This window comes from Stomoxys calcitrans, chromosome 2 (genome assembly GCF_963082655.1).
Source record: "Stomoxys calcitrans chromosome 2, idStoCalc2.1, whole genome shotgun sequence".
Classification (NCBI taxonomy): Eukaryota; Metazoa; Arthropoda; class Insecta; order Diptera; family Muscidae; genus Stomoxys; species Stomoxys calcitrans.
Window position 1 is genome coordinate 191,547,116 of NC_081553.1, and position 18,641 is coordinate 191,565,756.

General features: G+C 37.3%; 3 protein-coding genes and 1 long non-coding RNA gene across 7 annotated transcripts in view; 2 read left to right on the plus strand and 2 right to left on the minus strand.

Moving 5' to 3' along the window:
- Positions 1–1,527: 1,527 nt before the first annotated feature.
- On the plus strand, positions 1,528–3,323 carry LOC106084790 (uncharacterized). The gene is made up of 3 exons (XR_001220866.2): positions 1,528–1,724; positions 2,832–2,936; positions 2,995–3,323. It is a non-coding gene; the product is annotated as an uncharacterized LOC106084790 (long non-coding RNA).
- On the minus strand, positions 3,158–5,217 carry LOC106084788 (uncharacterized). 2 transcript variants are annotated; one of them, XM_013248712.2, is made up of 3 exons: positions 3,825–5,217; positions 3,586–3,752; positions 3,158–3,510 (listed from the first exon to the last, which is right to left on the minus strand). In XM_013248712.2, the coding sequence occupies exons 1-3, from the start codon at positions 5,083–5,085 to the stop codon at positions 3,385–3,387; spliced, it is 1,554 nt and encodes a 517-aa protein (XP_013104166.1). In that variant the 5' UTR covers positions 5,086–5,217; the 3' UTR covers positions 3,158–3,384. The 2 variants fall into 2 exon arrangements, with proteins under 2 accessions (XP_013104166.1, XP_013104165.1); XM_013248711.2 differs by having other exon boundaries at positions 3,819–5,217.
- A 1,825-nt stretch (positions 5,218–7,042) lies between these two features.
- On the plus strand, positions 7,043–11,080 carry LOC106084787 (snRNA-activating protein complex subunit 4). The gene is made up of 4 exons (XM_013248710.1): positions 7,043–7,807; positions 7,876–8,199; positions 9,329–9,545; positions 9,634–11,080. Exons 1-4 carry the CDS (start codon positions 7,364–7,366, stop codon positions 11,004–11,006), a joined length of 2,358 nt encoding a protein of 785 aa, XP_013104164.1. The 5' UTR covers positions 7,043–7,363; the 3' UTR covers positions 11,007–11,080.
- A 2,723-nt stretch (positions 11,081–13,803) lies between these two features.
- The window catches only part of LOC106084785 (HEAT repeat-containing protein 5B), a 36,271-nt gene continuing 31,433 nt past the window's right edge, over positions 13,804–18,641 (minus strand). For all 3 annotated transcript variants that reach the window (XM_059362161.1, XM_013248707.2, XM_013248705.2), the window contains one exon: positions 13,804–14,633. In XM_059362161.1, coding sequence (XP_059218144.1) covers positions 14,305–14,633 — 329 coding nt within the window. In that variant the 3' untranslated portion in view covers positions 13,804–14,304. The remainder of the gene's footprint in view (positions 14,634–18,641) is intronic.

Consider the following 18,641-nt stretch of genomic DNA (forward strand, 5'->3'; position numbering starts at 1 on the left):
CCATCTTGTCATCAAGCTGATCGATGTTCTGCCAATATGCACAAAGAATTTTGTGTGCGTGTGCGTACATGAGCAGAGAATATGCGAAAAAGAAGATATCAACAAAGAGAATGCAAACAAAAATCTGACTTCTTAATACTGTCAAATATGGCCGGCTGTTAGCAGCTACTCGCGTGAGATCACCTTATTATATCTGCCTTGATCCAAACCAAACATTTGACTTTCTAGTGGGATTTGGATACAATTCTTGAATTGGATAATTCTATCAGCTTGGCAAGTGAGCTAACCTTCTTTAGTGAACCCTGTTCCCTCTAGGCTGTTTGGAACTTCCAAGTTGAGGTTCTATTGGGTTGCCCGAAAAGTAATTGTGGATTCTTCATATAGTCGGCGTTGACAAATTTTTTCACAGCTTGTGACTCTGTAATTGCATTCTTTCTTTTGTCAGTTATCAGCTGTAACTTTTACCTTGCTTTAGAAAAAAGTGTAAAAAAGTATATTTGATTAAAGTTCATTCTAAGCTTTATTAAAAATGCATTTACCTTCTTTTAAAAAACCCGCAATTACTTTTTGGGCAACCTAATAGTTTCTATTTGCATTATCATGTGTACAACCATGGTACAACTCAAGACATAATTACCAGTTAGTGTACCGTAAACAGCTGAGTACAACTTTTTCTCGCGAAGTGCACTATCTGTCAACGAGTTTTGGTTGTGTGTGTGTATTATAGGTAAGAACAATAACACACACAAGCAATGAAAAATGGCGCGAACTAGTAACATACACAAAATCATAGTAGCACCAGTGACGTACTAGAGTTGGACAATTCCATCAGCTGGGCAAGTGAGCAAACCTTCTTAATTCAACCACAGATACAATTCTGGAAGTGGAGAATTCCATCAGCTGGCCAAGTGACCTTACCTTCTTTAATGAACCCTGAATCGGCATTTTGAAAGTTTCTACCGTCAACAATTTTAGTGCAAAACAAGAAAAAACGTGCTTAGTTCGGATGGACCGAATCTTGGGAATCCACCAAAAACTTAAATATATGAATTATTTTTTAAAGATATCCAGTCATTCCATCCCAACTGAAGAATTATTTGACCATTGAATTACTATGCCTACGTCACACAAATTAACTTTGTTAAAGGGCTTAGGTTGTACTTTACGTAAATTGAAGCTTCTAGGAGCTGGAGAAGGCTAATCAGAAGAGCAGTTACTCTGCGAGCTATATCAGGTTATAGACCGATTGGGATCACGGTTAGGTTAGGTATATGGGGTCATGATCTCAAATTGAGAGATCGGTTTAAATGGGAGCTATATCAGGTTATGAACAGATTTGTCTTTCTTGCCATTATTGTTGAAAGTCTAAGAAAAAACTACTTCGGCCTAGCCCACTCAAAATTGTTTTTTCTAAAGGCACCTTTTCAATGCAACGTTCTTTAAAGACGCAATTTTCTAAAGACAAAATTTCAGAGACATTTTTAGAGGCAAATTTTCAATAAAATTTTTTCTAATAACGAAGTTTTAAAACAAATGTTTTTTACCACAAAATTTCAACAATTATATTAAATTTTAAAACAAAAATTTCCATAAAATTTTTCTAAAAGCCAAAATTTAAACGGCTGAACTGTATTTTACGGGGTAGTTCGCAAAAAAAAACTAGGGTCAAAACCTCCCTCGGGGTGAAGTACCCTAACCTAGTCAATATGGATATCAAATGAAAGGTATTGATTAGTAGATTACGAATATGCAATCAAATGTCCAAGATTTTCACCCGGGAAGGATCCACGGGCCCGAGCCCCAAAAACGGACTTCATATTCTTCTTTTCAAGCCTAAATTTCGAAAAATGTTTTGAAATTTGAGTGGAAATCCTGGCTACGTCGGTGTTCAGATCAATATTTCGAGGTGTTACAAACGGAATAACTCGATTAGTATAACCCACATCCTATGGTGCTGGGTATAAAAATATTCTACATCAAATTTTATTATGGTTTACCTGACCTGGTTGTAATAGTAGTAGCCCCATATTTGCGTTCCTCGTCAAGCTCCTATAGGTGGAAAGCATACTCGTTCGGGTCCATAGGACTGATAGCCGCGAAAAGGTGATAGCTATTGGTTATTTAAAGGCGCCAATAACTCGTCTGTCATATCGCAGAAATTATTTAAGCAATGGATACCGCTGATTGTGTTCTCTCCATATGGAGTAGCTGCTACTGCACGGTATTAAATGTTAAATTATCAAAAATAGGGAGGAGGAAACAAAAACTGATTGAAAAATACAACAATGAAAAATTTTGCGATGGGGAACTTCTACCTTATTAACGTCGGCTACCTTTAGGATGAGTTTCTTATGAGAACGGGGATAGGTATTAATAAAAATATGGGCAACAATTTGGGCATATAAAGCAAGAATTCTTATTTTACATCTCTGTTGTAACTTTTTATACCAGGCATAGGATGTGTGGTAGTCTTGATGTAGTTGGAAAGACTTCTTGTTATCGCAATGAAATTCTAAGACTATCCAGCGAGCTCCAATATAAACCAATCTCCCGATTTGTATACTTAAACCCCTAGAGAGGTTAGTTATTTTGTATAATTGAGCCGAAATTATGCATGTGAGATGCTGTGACCCTATGAAAATCGATCGCTCTCTTATTACGAGATTTGACTGAAATTGGGCAAGTGCTTTATCTCCAGCATTCGTGCCATGTAAAATCTGCAAAACCCGATCCAGCTCTTATAAAAATAATCTTCTGATTTGTATTACTTCGAAGAATTTTTCAACTCTAATTAATGTTTTGCAATTTTTTATTACTCGAAAATTTTTTAGATTGGCCAATAGTGGGATCATGGGACCCTATAAAAATCGATTCCTCTCTTATTTCGAGATTTGACTGAAATTGGGCAAGTGGTTGATCTCCAGCATTCGTGCCATGTAAAGTCCGCATAAACCGATCCAGCTCTTATATAAATAAATCTTATTTGTATTCTAGGCGCAATTATCCGGAAGTTGTTGCAAATATTTTCAGTCTTTCGAAAAAATTTTCAACTCTTGTCTAATTTTTGTTTTGCAATTTTTATTACTCGAAAATGTTTTAGCTCGGTCAATAGTGCACTAACAGAACAAATAGGAATTTGAGAAACAAATTATTGCAATTGCAAGTGTCGAAACGGTTGTTCCATCTCAAAGCTACCGATGAAGCATTCTTGTTTTATTGAAACAAAATTTGTTTCCCATAAACATATTTTATAGCTCTCAAGTTCACATTGTGTAAAAAGCAAACTTAATATCTAATATATAAATAGTAAATTTTACAGATTATGTTAGGGTAAAGTATTATCTCAAGAGTATGATCACATTCTATATATGTATGCATGATGAACTATGAAATTAAATCGTCTAGTGCTCTATTTTTGTTATTCTCATGACGCAACAAAGCTTCGGATATCTTGTTTTCATCAAATCCCAAATCGGCCAATTCACTTAACGGTATTAAATGTTCAATTATCTAAAATAGGGGGGAGGAAACAAAAACTGATTGAAAAATGCAACAATTAAAAATTGTGCGATGGGGAACTTCTACCTTCTTATCGTCGGCTCCTAGAAGCTGCACAATTCTGGCTACTCTTGACTTAGGAAAACCCATGCTACTAATTTGTTCGGCCAATTGTTTTGCCTTCGAGTCCAAATCGAGAAATTCATCTTTATCCAAAGAGCCATTGTTACTCGATTCGTTCACTGGGGATACCTCTAAAATGTGAAATAGAGAAAAATCAAATTGGAGCAAAGAAAGAGGAATATTTACACCAGCTATACCATTACTTTGTGAAGTATTTCCTAAATTGTGGCTACAATTTCTAGTTCGTCTCAATTCCGAGTTTCTCACCTCATCTCTGAGTTCTTTAAGAATATCCGGAACACTTTTCCATTTGGTTGCATCCAGTGTACCTTCATTGTTAGTGGAAGCAATGCTTTGCAATGCGTATACATTTGTCTGCAACGGGTTCATATTATTATAATAGTTAATATTGCCCATGCCATAGTACTGCTGCTCTTGTTGGTGGCCAATAAATGTTTGTGTAGGCATAGAAGGTGAATGGTTGTTTGTCGTATTATTATATCTCACCGCAGTTGAAGTGTAATCATCGAGTTTACAACGGGCTTCCTGAGCAGAATTTAGGTTACCAAGGTCATAACTGAACTTTGGCAAATTCGTATGTTTTGGAATGTGGTGGATTTTGTTAATGAACATTACTGGTTGTATTTGCTGACCAGCGATCATTTGTTCGCCATCCATTTTTGAAGATTCATTGTAATTGTCTGCCACTGTCTTTGTATCGTCGTCACCATTTTCATTTTTCGAGACTAATCCATTGTTTTCTGCATTCGCCTTTAGTTGTGTATTGTGCAATACTTGCGCCAAAACATCCAAGTCGTTAATTGTTTTCAATTCAATATTATCAAATGGTGAGGAGGTGTCATCTTCGAAATCTTTGTAGTTAAAAGCCATCGACTGAGTTGACTTAAGCAAGGGATTCAAGCTATGAGTAATAGTATTTTTTATAGTTGATGATGAAGTTGGGGTACTGCTATTGGACAATACTGTGGGTTGTAATATATTATGGAAGCTGTTTGTAGATTTGGTTACACAGATTTCCGGAAATTGTTCGGTATTAGTTATTGTTGTGGTCTCTTTAGAATTGCCCCCGGCGGCCTCTGCCATAGTGTTACCCTCATCATCGCTGCCGGAGGAGGATAAATCATCGGCACTTGGGTAAGATACGCACATAAGCAGATTCTTTTGCCTTTTTTCATCCTCCTGCCGTTGCAGATCCCTTTTGGCCTTGCGTTCCCTTCTGGCATCTTTATTGCGCTGGCGAATATGTTTCCACTCATCTATCTTCGACAGAGCCTTCTGCTCCAGTTGCATATCATATTTATACTGTGTTGAATTCTCATAAAAATTATCATCTAAATTTAATTTGTTTACTAAGGATTGGGGCAATTTGTAGATTTCGGGAGGTGGCTTATATTTTTCTGCTATCTTGACGGGAACACCATCCATGTAATTGGCATTGTACATAATTGATCGTACAATAGCAATGCAAATTTATATCCTAACTGGAAAAAATTAATTTTAGCCCACGAATTAAACTTTTCTATTTTTGATATCTGTGTATGTTTTTCAAGCGTAAAGAAGAACAAAAAACAAGAAGGCAGATAATTTTACAGCAGTGTTGCCAAGGCCAAATTTATAGATGTATGATTCATATAAGTGGATGTTTGTATATAACGTTATATTTTATACTCATGATTTCTTATGTCATTGCCAGTTTTAATTTAAGTCCAAGATATAGTGTGCTTATTTATTTAAATTTTATAAAAGTTTTAAATATATTTCCATATTCCATAAATAATTTGAAGTGCGGAAGCTCTATCATATGACAGAATTATCTGAAATTTGTCAGCAGCTGTTTGTCAATATCATGTTTTATTCAATATGGCAACACAGTTTTAATTAACTGACACAGTGGGTAAACTATCTTTGAATCTAGCTTGAACGAAAATTTTTTCTACGTATTCAATCGGATATGATCTCGTCGCACCACAGACTTAAAAGAGCTATAAAACCTAAAAAGATGGGTTAATATTTGGCTATTGGGACAAAAATGTGCTATTTCGAATTTACATGTATGTATATAAATTTGAATTGTTTCAAAAAGAAATAAAGGCCAAGTACAATAGATTAGGTTAGAGTTGCAGTCAATTTCCTAAAAAGACTCAGAATGAGGAGCTTCGCGTCGAAAAATTCAAGTCTGCAAATGTAAAAAAATCAACTCGCAAAATTTAAACAATTTCTAACTTTGTCAACTTAAAACACTACTTCATGTGCGGCAGCACAGTAAAGGTGTAATCAGACCATATTTTTTTTGTCTTATGGCATGCCACTTTTTATGTATCATTGGTATTTCATTATGTGTGTCAAAATTGCCAATTTCTGCTCAGTTTTTCGAGCGGTATGCTATCAAACTTCATATAAAAAAACGTCGGCGAAACGTTAAAGGAGCGGAAAAATAGTACTCTGTTTATAGTGAGGAAAATGGCAAAAAAGTGGCAACACTTGAAACTATTGCCGGCATCATTTAAGTTTGTTTCATTGGTTTCAATAGTTCGTATTTCTTTATTTATTTGAGAAAATGTGAGAGAATGTTCCATTTGCCTGGGTGTTTGCTGGTTTCTTTCTCGCATATTCTCTGCTCATGTACGCACACGTATACACGCACGCATACAAATTTCGTTGTGTGTGTTGGCAAACCGTCGATCAGCTTGATGACAACATGGCGAATTGCACTATATGACGAGATTTCGGAAATCTCGTGGTTTGCAACGAAGTTTCCCATATATTTTTAGTGTGAGTAAAGATATGGAAATCCTTGAATTGTGGCTTGGTACAATTAAAGGTAAAGTCATAAACCCAGCTGATCAAATTTTCCAATTTCAGAGTTTTATTCAAATCCCACTAGAACGTCAAATGCTTTGTTTGGATTTTAAAGGTTTTTTACATTTTGTTTCCTTTTTCACACTTTTTATCGTTTGAATTTATAATTTACACGTTTATAATCATAAGTCTTTTGATCTTGTGGCTGCATGATAATGCAAATAAAAACTTGAATATCAATTTGACAGTGTACAGAAGTTTGACAGTCTAGGGAGAATTTGCATCACCATCCCTACAGGGTTGATTTCGTTTATGTTGGGTTTATGACTTTACCTTCTACTTGTACCAAGAATCGTAGTGTATATGGGTTTTGGAAATTATCTCAATTCAAGTGGATTTGGGCTCTAGTAAACGTGATTTTAAATAAGAAGATTTGCTCACACTGGACATTTATGAGAAACCTCGTTGCAAAATACATTTCCGAAATTTGCCAAATTTGCGAGATAATTCGCTTATTGGGTAAATAAAACAAACCTAGCCTATTGTTTACATTTCATGTTTGATGTGGCAACATCACATTTTACTATTTTACACACGGTAGATAAATAACTAGATGCACCTTCCTCTCCAAAAGTGGGTTCTACAAGCAACGATTAGAAATCTGAATTCCTTTTTAAATGGTCATCCGGCAAATCTATTAAAAGTTTAACATCTATGGTTGTACATTTATGTATATGCAGAGTCATCATAGGCATCAGTGGCCACTCTTTGTTCTAGAGCAAAAACTTGAGAATTTGCGAAGCGTTGGTGTATTAATTCAGCATCCAGATAAGTCAGACTGAAGATTCTTTATTTACTTCGCCAATACATGGAATAGTATTAAAAAACTTCTTTCTTTGGTATAAAAGCCAAAAGTGTGTCAATGGAAGGACTCGGTGCTAATTGGGGTGTTAATGCACACTTTATAAACAATAAAGATGAGGAGGAAGTTAGAACAAACTTGGAGAATGCATTGACACTAAATCGTCAAATGCAAGTTCAGTTACATGCCGTGCGTGAAAAAGTTGAGAGTCTATTGAAGAGTGTTAAAGAAATATACGAAGGTAATGAGGAAGCTATACGAAACAAATTCAGGCTTAGGCGAAATGGGTTTGGGATGCGTGGAGCTTATTTGAAAGGTGGTACATTTTACTTGAAGGGGAACATATTCTTCAAAGATTACAACTGCCGCAATTGCCCTGATAATCCGGATTACAAAGCACGTAAGAGAGAAGGTGAAATGTTTCCCATGGATCTGGATCTGAAGGGAAGACATATGTGGTCTATCAAAGACAAGAAGGGCTTGGTGGAAGGAATCAAGGAACAAGTAAGTTATTTGCATTTGAGGCATAAATTGCGTTTAAAAAAATCTTTTTGTTTTTTTCTATTTCTTAGATAATTGATCATCTAAAAACTATTGGAAAGATGACTTCTGTAAGAGTGTCAAAAGAAATTAATAGTGAAAAGTTAGTAAAATTGCTACAAATGGTTGGAGAGGACTTCAGCATAGATTGGGATGTTATTTCGAAACACAATGTTATACATCGACATTCGCCGACAAGTTGTGAAGCTATGTGGAATGTTTACTTACATCCATCTCTCAAGCGGTCAAAATGGACGGAAAAAGAGAATGAACTGCTGGGAGAAGTAGTAAAAAAGCACAATTTTCAAAATTGGGAAGCAATTGCCAAGGAAATAGAGGGAAGATCTGATTTTCAAGTAAGTACTTTCATATGGATAAAATTTTAATATTGTTATTCAAATCCTAAGCCCCACAAAGTCCAGATTTGGACCGACATTTAACTTAAGTCAACTGCACCAAGACTTCTATGTTTTTGTGGGTGCATTTTATGTAACAGTTGGCTGTGTCCTTTTATAGTTTTTCTATATAAGCAGCGATAAGAGCACCGATGGGGAAAGACACGCACACTATTGCACATTTCTGTCTACCTACCAGAACAAGAGTCCGCGTGCCTGGAATTCATGTGCATATGTATGTGGGTGTCCTGAAAAGATGTTAATCCTAGTTTAATAGTTTTGAGGCAGTGTCATCTGCCGGAAGGCAATTAAGCCAGAACTATCCTGGTTTGCCTATGCATATTAACTTCATTAGGTGATATGGACGCTAATTGGTATCTTAGAATGGCATTCACTCGACTACTGTTTGCAGTTTCCTTTACTGTATCCTCGTTCATGCTATGAAAACCTATATGCTCCAAATGCTGGCAACATTTGCCATGTAAAACTTCTCTCCAAAGAAGTGTCGCACTGTGGTACGCTGTTCGGACTCGGCTATAAAAAGGAGGTCTCTTATTGAGCTTTAAAAAAAACTTGAATCGGACTGCACTCATTGATATATGAGAAGTTTGCCCCTGTTCCTTAGTGGAATGTTCATGGACAGAATTTGCATTTGCAAGCACACTATCTACATCTGTTATCAGATTTCCTTCTTTTAATCTGCAGTAGGAAGTGCCTGTACCCAATACATTGGTTTGATGGTTAACTCTTTGATATAATGTCAGAATTTAATTCTGGATCCTGAACATCTTAATTCTCTTACACCCAAGTCTATCCATTTGTCTCTTGTTTCTGAGGAATATACGTTTCTCCTCTGCCGGTACCTTACCTTCGCCTGGAGTGTTGATACTGTTTTAAGAGCCTCGCGGCACAAGTTAGTTGATTACCATTAACAGGTGTTGAAGGCAGCTACCCCAGATAACACCACAGGAAGGTCGGTGACCATCTATGAAAGGGGAAGAAGCGAGATTTGCGGCCAACAGTTTGCGTCACCCTTACTTCCTTACTAAATTTTGTTTATCTCTTTTTCTTTTTATATATCTCTCTTTAGTGTTTTATTCAATATCTGAACTACGTGTACTATAAGATACGTGAAAAAATCTGTAAATGGACGAAAGAAGACGACAAGCGCCTTATTAAAGTAATCGAATCAAATAACATTAACGGCATAATAAATTGGAGCAATGTTATGGTTCACTTCCCTCAAAGACCCCGGTCAACTCTACAGCATCGTTACACATACACACTTAATCCACGCATTAATAGAAGTGAGCTGCATTAAAACAATTTTATTTTCATTGTGATTTTTTATGCTATTGCTCTGTTATCTTACTAATACACCATACTTTTCCATAGGTCCTTTTACTCCTGAAGAAGACCTACTGTTATTGGCCGCCGTCAAAGAATATGGCACGAAATTTTCCCATTTCCCACGTTCGCTATTCCCCAATCGAACGAGCGTTCAACTGCGTGCACGTTATCAAAACACTTTGCAATATCGGAACCAACGATCGAATTGGACGCTAGAAGAAGATGAAAAGCTCATGAAGTTTGTGGCTGAAAATGGTACATTCTGGAGACGATGTCAGGATACCATACGTACCCATTCGCGAATTAGTTGTCGCTCACGATATTTAGCTATAACAAAGTTTTTGAACGATCACCCGGGCGCAACACTAGCAGATATGAACAGGAGAAAGAAAGCCGAATTCGAATATGTACACATGGAAAATTTGACTGAAAAATTGGAAGAATTGAATGAGAATCCCAACGCTGAGCTTGTTAAAAGATTAACACCCGCAAAAATTCGAAAGCCAAGAGTTAGGAAAGAAAAGCCGCCTAAAGTTCCAAAGGTACGTGTCAAGAAAAAGAAACCTCCGAAAGAGAAGAAACCACGCAAAAAAGCTGAACGACCTGATCGAAAGAAAAAAATATATATTGAGCGTTTGCGATCCAATGGCATTACGTTGTACAATAGTCTTAAATATGGTTACGACTATAAGTTGGGTGCAGATCCCTGTCTCAGTAATAATCCCAACTACAACAACATAAGTTTTACCCGAGCAGCTTTGGTAGTGCAGGATCGTGGCGACAATAAAAATCTCCGCTTCGATGATCCCGTTCCCCAAGTGTTGCGTTGGAAAATACAAAAAGCGTTAAGAAAAAATAATTCTAAAATTGAAATTCCGTTCGGATTTTCTTTACCCTCAAGTTGGAGCACCGCAATGGCATTCCGAGCTTTATGTATACATACCGCACGCACAGATTTAGAGAAGGAAAGCTGTCCTACTTTTGAAGACACAAATACTCATATTAATACATTTCGCGAACGTTTACGTACGCTTTTTTATACGACAGCTTTGTTAAGTCGCCTACATCCAACAATGGTTATTGAACCACAACCAGAATCTGAACCGGAACCAGAACCAGTAAGGGATCCAGAGCCGAAACCAGAACCAGAACCGGAAGCAGTAACAGATTCTCCTCAATCTGACGAAGGAAATATCTTGTCCGACAATATAAAATCAGAAAGCAATGAAAATCCAGAAATTGCTGAAAACCTCCTAGAGGTCCCTGAGATATCAGAGTTGAATGGGGATGAGAATAATGAAGTCGTCAATCAGCCAAAACGTAGAAAAATCGTTAAGAAATCTCTAGTGGAACAAGTGCTTAGTTTAAAAGGCAATGTGTTGGGGAAGAGAAAATTACCTGTGTTAAAAGAATTTTGACTAAATGAATTTGAATTTATTTATGTATTGAAATAAAATACACACATACATACAAACTATATAGAAAATACAAATTAATATGAGAGCACGAAAGGACTTACACTTATATTTAACATACATATAGATGGCGGTAGTAGTGTGACAAAATGAATACTTTCGTGAAAAGTGGCAACCTTCTACAACATATGTTTTAAGTTTCAAGCCTTTTGGGACCGTCCTCGTATGTTATCCAAAGGTAGAGTCTATAATTTTATAACTTTGACTTCTCCATTTGCTAACACCTATGGTATAAGCTCTTCCAGCCGTATAAGGTGATATAGACGTCGTGTAATTTTGCAGCTACTGGTCTTAAATTGCTTCTCTGGCAACCCATTAATACTTGCTGCTTAATTATTCTTTAGTCAGGTTTACACATTATATCATTACTGTTACAATCGGATACCGGCAGACAGTTGTACGTACCGGATTGACCCAATGGAGTCTTTCATCGGCAAGGGCTGCCGCCTCAGTGTACAACACACTGCAACAACAACAACCAGCAGCTTTGGAATTGTTTGTATTACGGCTACTGCGTATAAGCGGCTATCAAGTGATAGATTTATTTCTCCTTCTTCCACGTGTTGGCACAGGCTGTAGTGCTCTGCATCCAATGAGTTACAGTTTGTCCGTCGTCCAATGCATACGTGTTTGTTTGTCTTTGGTCCGCGTTTACGTATTATTCCATTACGTTTTTTAGTGAATTTGTAGAAAAACTTAAAAAAAACAATAACTACAACAATGTCACCCTTTCAAAGTGCTAATCAAAAAATCTCTGTCCAAAACATTAAATATAAAAATAAACCAAATAACAATTCCATCTAAAGTTCTTAAGTCAATAATAACAACCCGGTCGCCTAGTTTTTCGTCCCAAAAAATCAAATACAAGAAACAATAACAAAAATACGCGCCTCAGCCTCTTCACCTGTTTAATAATGCAACCGAAACTACGACAATAACAACAATAAACCATCCATCGTTACCTGCGCCGGGGCAGACCGGCAGCACTCGCGAATCGAAGGAGTAAAGCTAGCCGTTTGAAATTTTGCACAAATACTTATTATTAGTGTAGGTCGGTTGGGATTGTAAATGGGCCATATCGGTCCATGTTTTAATATAGCTGGGTCTTGACTTCTTTAGCCTCTAGAGAGCGCAATTCTTATCCTATTGGAATAAGATTTTGCACGTGTTGGTTCAAGTAAAGTATGCAAAGTATGGTTCAAGTCGGTCCATGTTTTGATATAGCTGCCATATAATCGATCTTGGGTCTTGACTTCTTGAGCCTCTAGAGAGCGCAATTTTTATCCGATTTGAATGAATTTTTGCACGATATCCAACAACTGTGCCAAGTATGGTTCAAATCGGTCCATAACCTGATATAGCTGTCATATAAACCGATCTTGATTCTTAACATCTTGTGCCACTAGAGGGCGCAATTCTTATCCGATTTGAATGAAATTTTGCACGAAGTATTTTATTGTGATATCCAAAAACTGTGCCAAATATGGTTCAAATCGGTTCATAACCTGATATAACTGCCATATTAACCGATCTGGAATCTTGACTTCTTAAGATTCTAGAGGTCGCAATAATTATTCGATTTACCTGAAATTTTGTACGAGGGATCCTCTCATGACCATCAACATACATGTTTATTATGGTCTAAATCGGTCTATATACGAATTGGCTGAAATTTTACACAGGTCTCCAACATATAATTTAATTGTGGTTCGAACCGGACCATATCTTAATATCGCTCTAATAGCAGAGCAAATCTTTTCTTTTATCCTTTTTTTTTTGCCTAAGAAGAGATGCCGGGAAAAGAACTCGATAAATCGCGATCCATGGTTGAGGGTATAGAAGATTCGGCCCGTCCGAACTTAGAACGCTTTTACTTGTTTATCCTAACTCCCATTCATTTGCTTGGGGGAATTTTTTCCAAGTTTTAATCGCCTCATTCTATTGGGTTGCCCAAAAAGTAATTGCGGATTTTTCATATAGTCGGCGTTGACAAATTTTTTCCCAGCTTGTGACTCTGTAATTGCATTCTTTCTTCTTTCAGTTATCAGCTGTTACTTTTAGCTTGCTTTAGAAAAAAGTGTAAAAAAAGTATATTTGATTAAAGTTCATTCTAAGTTTTATTAAAAATGCATTTACTTTCTTTTAAAAAATCCGCAATTACTTTTTGGGCAACCCAATACCTTTTATATCGATTCAGAATAGCTACTTTTCTCCCTGGGAGAGATTTCCCTTTTTCAAAGTTTGTTAAGAACAAGGGAAAAGGGATTAGGGAAAAAACTCCCAGGGAATTGTTATTCTGAAAACAAATCGATCCACACTAATAAGAAGTATTTGCGTGAAATTTCAAGCGGCTAGCTTTACTCGTTCGAAAATTAGATTGCTTTTCACTGACAAACAGACGGACGGACATGGCCAAATCGACTAAAAATGACAAGATGGGCCAGAATTATCATTAATTCGATGAGTTATCAAAAGAATGACGAAGTTAGTGTACCCCCATCCTATGGTGGAGGGTATAAAAGTAGTACAAGTTAACAATTTTTGAGTTTCATTCAATATCACCGTTTTGAAAATTCCTTCAGCTACTAATTAAATTGCAAGAGTGTGCAATTCGATACAGAAATGGAAATTTCTATTAGAAATTTTGCCATGCAACTAAAGTTGGGTTGCATTGCAGAACCGCCCCGTCATCCATTTTTCCTTTTCTTGTGGACACATAAATAAAAAACAATGGCTGCAATTAGTATTGTGTTAATATTAATTCTATTAATATATTTTTGCAATTAAACTTTTTTTCTTTTAACGTAACAACAATGAGATACATTTCTTGAGGCTAATATGCCAAATAAAACACTAAATACATTATTCTTACTTCTGAGTATTTAGCTGATTTAAAATGCTGTTGGTTTTTCGGTTTGTTCCATTTCCATTTTACTCCGTTTAAAAAGACAATGTAGCGCTGTTATTATGGTAATAAGCAACAACAATAAATATGTTTATCGTATATAGTGTGGGTATGCAGTTAGGTGTATGTACGAGTATGCCATTATTAGTTTGTAATAAAATTAGTAATAACTAGGGGCTATAAATTATCTCTTAATATTTAATGCCAACATCATCACTTTGCCTTGCACAGTTCTTTTGCGGCGGGATTTTAGGGATTTTTGGGATAATATGGATTTACTTTCCTCTAGGAAAGAAGCTAGTAGGAAGGGGTTGGTGGTGGTAGGGTTCTGGGATCTTATTGAAAATTACTAAAATCAGTTTTCAGTTTTATTGTGGGTTTCTGTTGTTTCTCCAAACCATTTCGTGCTTGGGCAGTTTGTACACGATTTGCAATGGCTGCTGTTTGTTGTTGACATCGGACAGCGGCTTCCAGTTTTTGTCGCAACTCTGGCGATGTGCCCATGAGTGATTTGAATTCTTGTGGATATTTGGGGCCGATTTTCATTAACCACTGTAATGATTGCTCATGCAATTGACGTTGATATTTGGGCAAATTCCTCAACTTGGCCGGCTCGGCCAAGTAATTGATGAGTACCGGTACCAAGAGGGTTAACATTTGTATGCCTGCATGGGTATTAAGAAAATTTGAGATTTATTAGTTCTAATGAAGTTTTTCTTTCTGTTTTATCATCATTTTTTTTTATTATTTTGATAATTGATATGCGCATGAGTTATGAGATGAGAAAGAAACAACAACAGTAGAAAATAAATTTACCTTGCATAAGATTTCCTATATATGTTAAATTTTTTGAATGTGAAAGACGGACATTTTTGTTTTTGTAATTGCATGAGTTTTTATAGACATAAAGAAATCGCATGATAAACGAGGCATAAGAAGAAAATAAAGGCAAACGAGAAAAAATACAAATGATGTTATTTTTTTTTTTTGATTTTTTTTAGTTAAGTTTCCAATAGGTCTAAAAGTGTATGTCATGCCATATAAGGAGGGAATGAAATTGATGAAGGTTCGAAATTGGTTCAAGTATGAAGAAATTGAGTCAGCGCACTTCCTAACACCAAATTTTGAGATATCTTCAGGTTAAACGGGTAGCTCGCCATAAAGATGAATTCGCTCAGAGGTCAATTTTGGTTCCTTGTGACACCCTATGCCAGTAATCGGCTTGTTGTGCGCTCTAAAAACTATAAAGTAACCTCTAAAAAGAAAATTTTAAGTTAGGAATTCAGTGCTCTACTTACAAAATCCTTAATTGTTTTCAATATGATTCCCCTAAGTTGGTTCATGTCTGGTATTGTGTCTTCACCTAAGTGCCGGTATCTGCTAGACGCGAAAGCCGGGCAATGACAAAGGAAATGCCCCAACGTCTCATCATCTTCCTCGCATGTCCTACACATGCTATCACCTGCCGCACCGATTTTATATAAGTGAGCTCGTAGTCCTATGTGTCCCGTAATGATACCAATAGCTATACTGACCTCCTTCTTACTTTCTTTCAATAAATAGCCTCGCCTTCTCACGATATTCGCCGTGCTACCGACCGTTTCGCTGTTCCACAATGTTGCATGCGCATTCGTCTTCCACTCCCTTAACTTGGACTGCGTCGACCCGAAAGGCATCGGGTTAACCAAGTTTATTGACGACAGTCCTCTGGCCTTCACTGCCAAATCGTCTGCCCTTTTTATTTCCCCTTACTCCGTTATGGCCCGGCACCCAAACAATGCGGTTTTGCCATCCTCAGAGAAGGCGTTCATCTCCTTCTTACACTGCAAGACTGTTCGTGACCTTACCGTTCGTGGTAAAGATGTTCACACTCGACGTCCTCGTGTTAGCACCACACCACTTCACTCATTCCGTGATCGCCCGGATCTCCGCCTGCAGGATCGTATTATGGTCAGGCAGTCTAAAACAGATCTCAGTCCCTGGGTTCTCAATGTAGACCCCTAGGCCAACTCTGTCCTCTAGCTTTAATCCATCCGTGTTACATGATCTTCCAGATGGCAATGCTAGGGTTCCGTCAATCCAAGACTGTGTCGATGGCAGCAGTGCCTCGCACTCGACTTCATGGTTCATCCCAGGTATCCGAACGGCAATCTCTCCAGGTTTCCTATCGTCGCCTCGATAATACCGCGATGGTATGAGCTGCTCCCATCCTCAATTCATTCTCCCATTGCCTTAAGTCTCATAGGCGCAGTGGCTGCTTCACACTTAATATGTATGTCAATGGGTCGGATATCTAGAATAGTCTCCAGTGCCCTAGTGGGGGTGGTCCTCATCGATCTGCCTATGCCAAGACAACATGTTCTCTGAACCTGTTTTATGGTCCTTATGCTGCACTTTTTCTCCATAGCAGTCCACCAAACTACTGGGGCGTAAGCAAGTATTGGTCTAATCACGCTCCCATAGAGCCAGTGACTATCCTCGGATTCAGGCCCCATTTCGAGCCTACGGCCCGTCTACATAGTGCCCAACATATGTTAGCCTTCTCAGTACGATCCTGAATGTGACACTTTCAATTCTTTTTCCTGTCCAAGATCACACCTAAGTATTTGACCTTGTTAGATATCGAAATCGAATTGTTCGTCTTCCTCGTTAACAGGCATATTTCAGTCTTCTTTGGGTTAACATTGAGACCTCTGGATGCATGCGAATGCGCATGCAACATTGTGGAACAGTGAAACGGTCGGTAGGACGGCGAAAATGCCATGGGAGGATCTTGATCGTGAGAAGACGAGGCTATTACTGAAAGCAAGTAAGAAGGAGGTTAGTATAGCTATTGGTATCATAGCGGGACACATAGGACTACGAGCTCACTTATGTAAAATCGGTGCGGCAAGTGATAGTATGTGTAGGGCATGCGGGGGAGATCCTTTGTCATTGCTCGGCTTTCGCATCTAACAGATACCGGCACTAAGGTGGAGACACAATACCAGACATGAACCAACTTAGGGGAGTGGTATTGAAAAAATTAAGGATTTTGTAAGTAGCACGGAATTCCTAACTTCAAATTTTCTTTTTAGAAGTTACTTTATAGATTTTAGACCACACAACAAGCCGATTACTGGCTTAGGTGTATGTCCATAGTGGCATGGAAGGGATTGATCTCTGCACCCTCTTTTCAACCTAACCTACATGGGTTTGTTGTTGGGCTAATAAAGCTACCTTCTGTATGTACCATGGTATACGGTATTATCTGCGCTGGTAATAGTACCATATCGTTATCGACATTTGAAAATCTATTACTATCTTAAATCAAAGATGTCGCCCATAGAATATGATGTTTGTATTTCAAAACAAAAATTAAAAACTATTTCCAATTCTAGATCCAAAATGTATGAATCGATTAAGAATGGTAAGAAAAGTTAAGTTACGTTACCAGCTATCAAAATTAACAACCGTTGAGGACTAGCGTCCAGACTAAAGCGGGAAAACTATCGATAATTATAACATTCGATATTTTCGATTATTTTAATAATAAATATCGATGGTATCGATACTATCGTTAATTTTCAATCAACCATAGTTCAAACGAAAATGAGAAGTAAAAATCTGGAGATCGATTTACATAGAAGCACTATCAATGCACAGACCAAATAGAACCAAGGTTAATAAAGTCAGTTGGAAGTGATGAGAGAAATCATTGCACTAAATGTTAGTCTAATCGGATTAAAATTGCGCCCTCTATAGGCGTAATGTGTCTTAAATGATACATTCAATCTCAGATTGTTTATTTTTGTTTAGTTTTGGAAAAAATGTAACTTTTGCGATAGCATACATGAGAAAAATATCAATCGATATTCAGTCAAAAAATTAAATATCGATAGTGCCATCGACATTTTGCCAGCTCTAGTCCAGACACCTTTATGTTTATGGTATTGTTTCTGTTGGTAAAGCAGTACAACATTATCGACATTTGTAAATTCTACGGTTTTGGTATGATTGACAAAAGCTACATTTAAAATCTTTAGCTAATTCAGGGAAATAAGATCCTAAATTTATGAATGAATTATGAATGGCAATCAAAGTCAAGTTGCCAGTTGTCAAAATTATATAACCTTTGGCAACTAGCGTCCAAAAGTTGTATATTACAAAAAGTTATTGGTAAGGTGACAAACTCAAAGCGGTTTGTGCTCACTAGATATGAAGTGTAAAAGGTAAGGTGACAAACTCAAAGCGGTTTGTGCTCACTAGATATGAAGTGTAAAAGGTAAGGTGACAAACTCAAAGCGGTTTGTGCTCACTAGATATGAAGTGTAAAAGGACATTGCAGAATATTTGAACATCTGTCTTCTTGTAATGCAAATTTTGCCCATGAACATTCCACTACGGAACAGGGGTACACTTCTCACATATCAATGAGTGCAGTCCGATTCTAGTTTTAAGCTTAATGATAAAGGGATTCCTTTTTATAGCCGAGTTCGAACGGCGTGCCGCAGTGCGACACCTATTTGGAGAGAAGTTTTACATGGCATACTACCTCACAAATGTTGCCAGCATTAGAAGGGTAAAACCACCGCTGAATTTTTTTTCTGATGGTCTCGCCGGTATTCGAACCCAGGCGGACATGCTAACCTCTGCGCTACGGTGGCCTCCTTGTTTTCCTGTCTTCTTGTCCT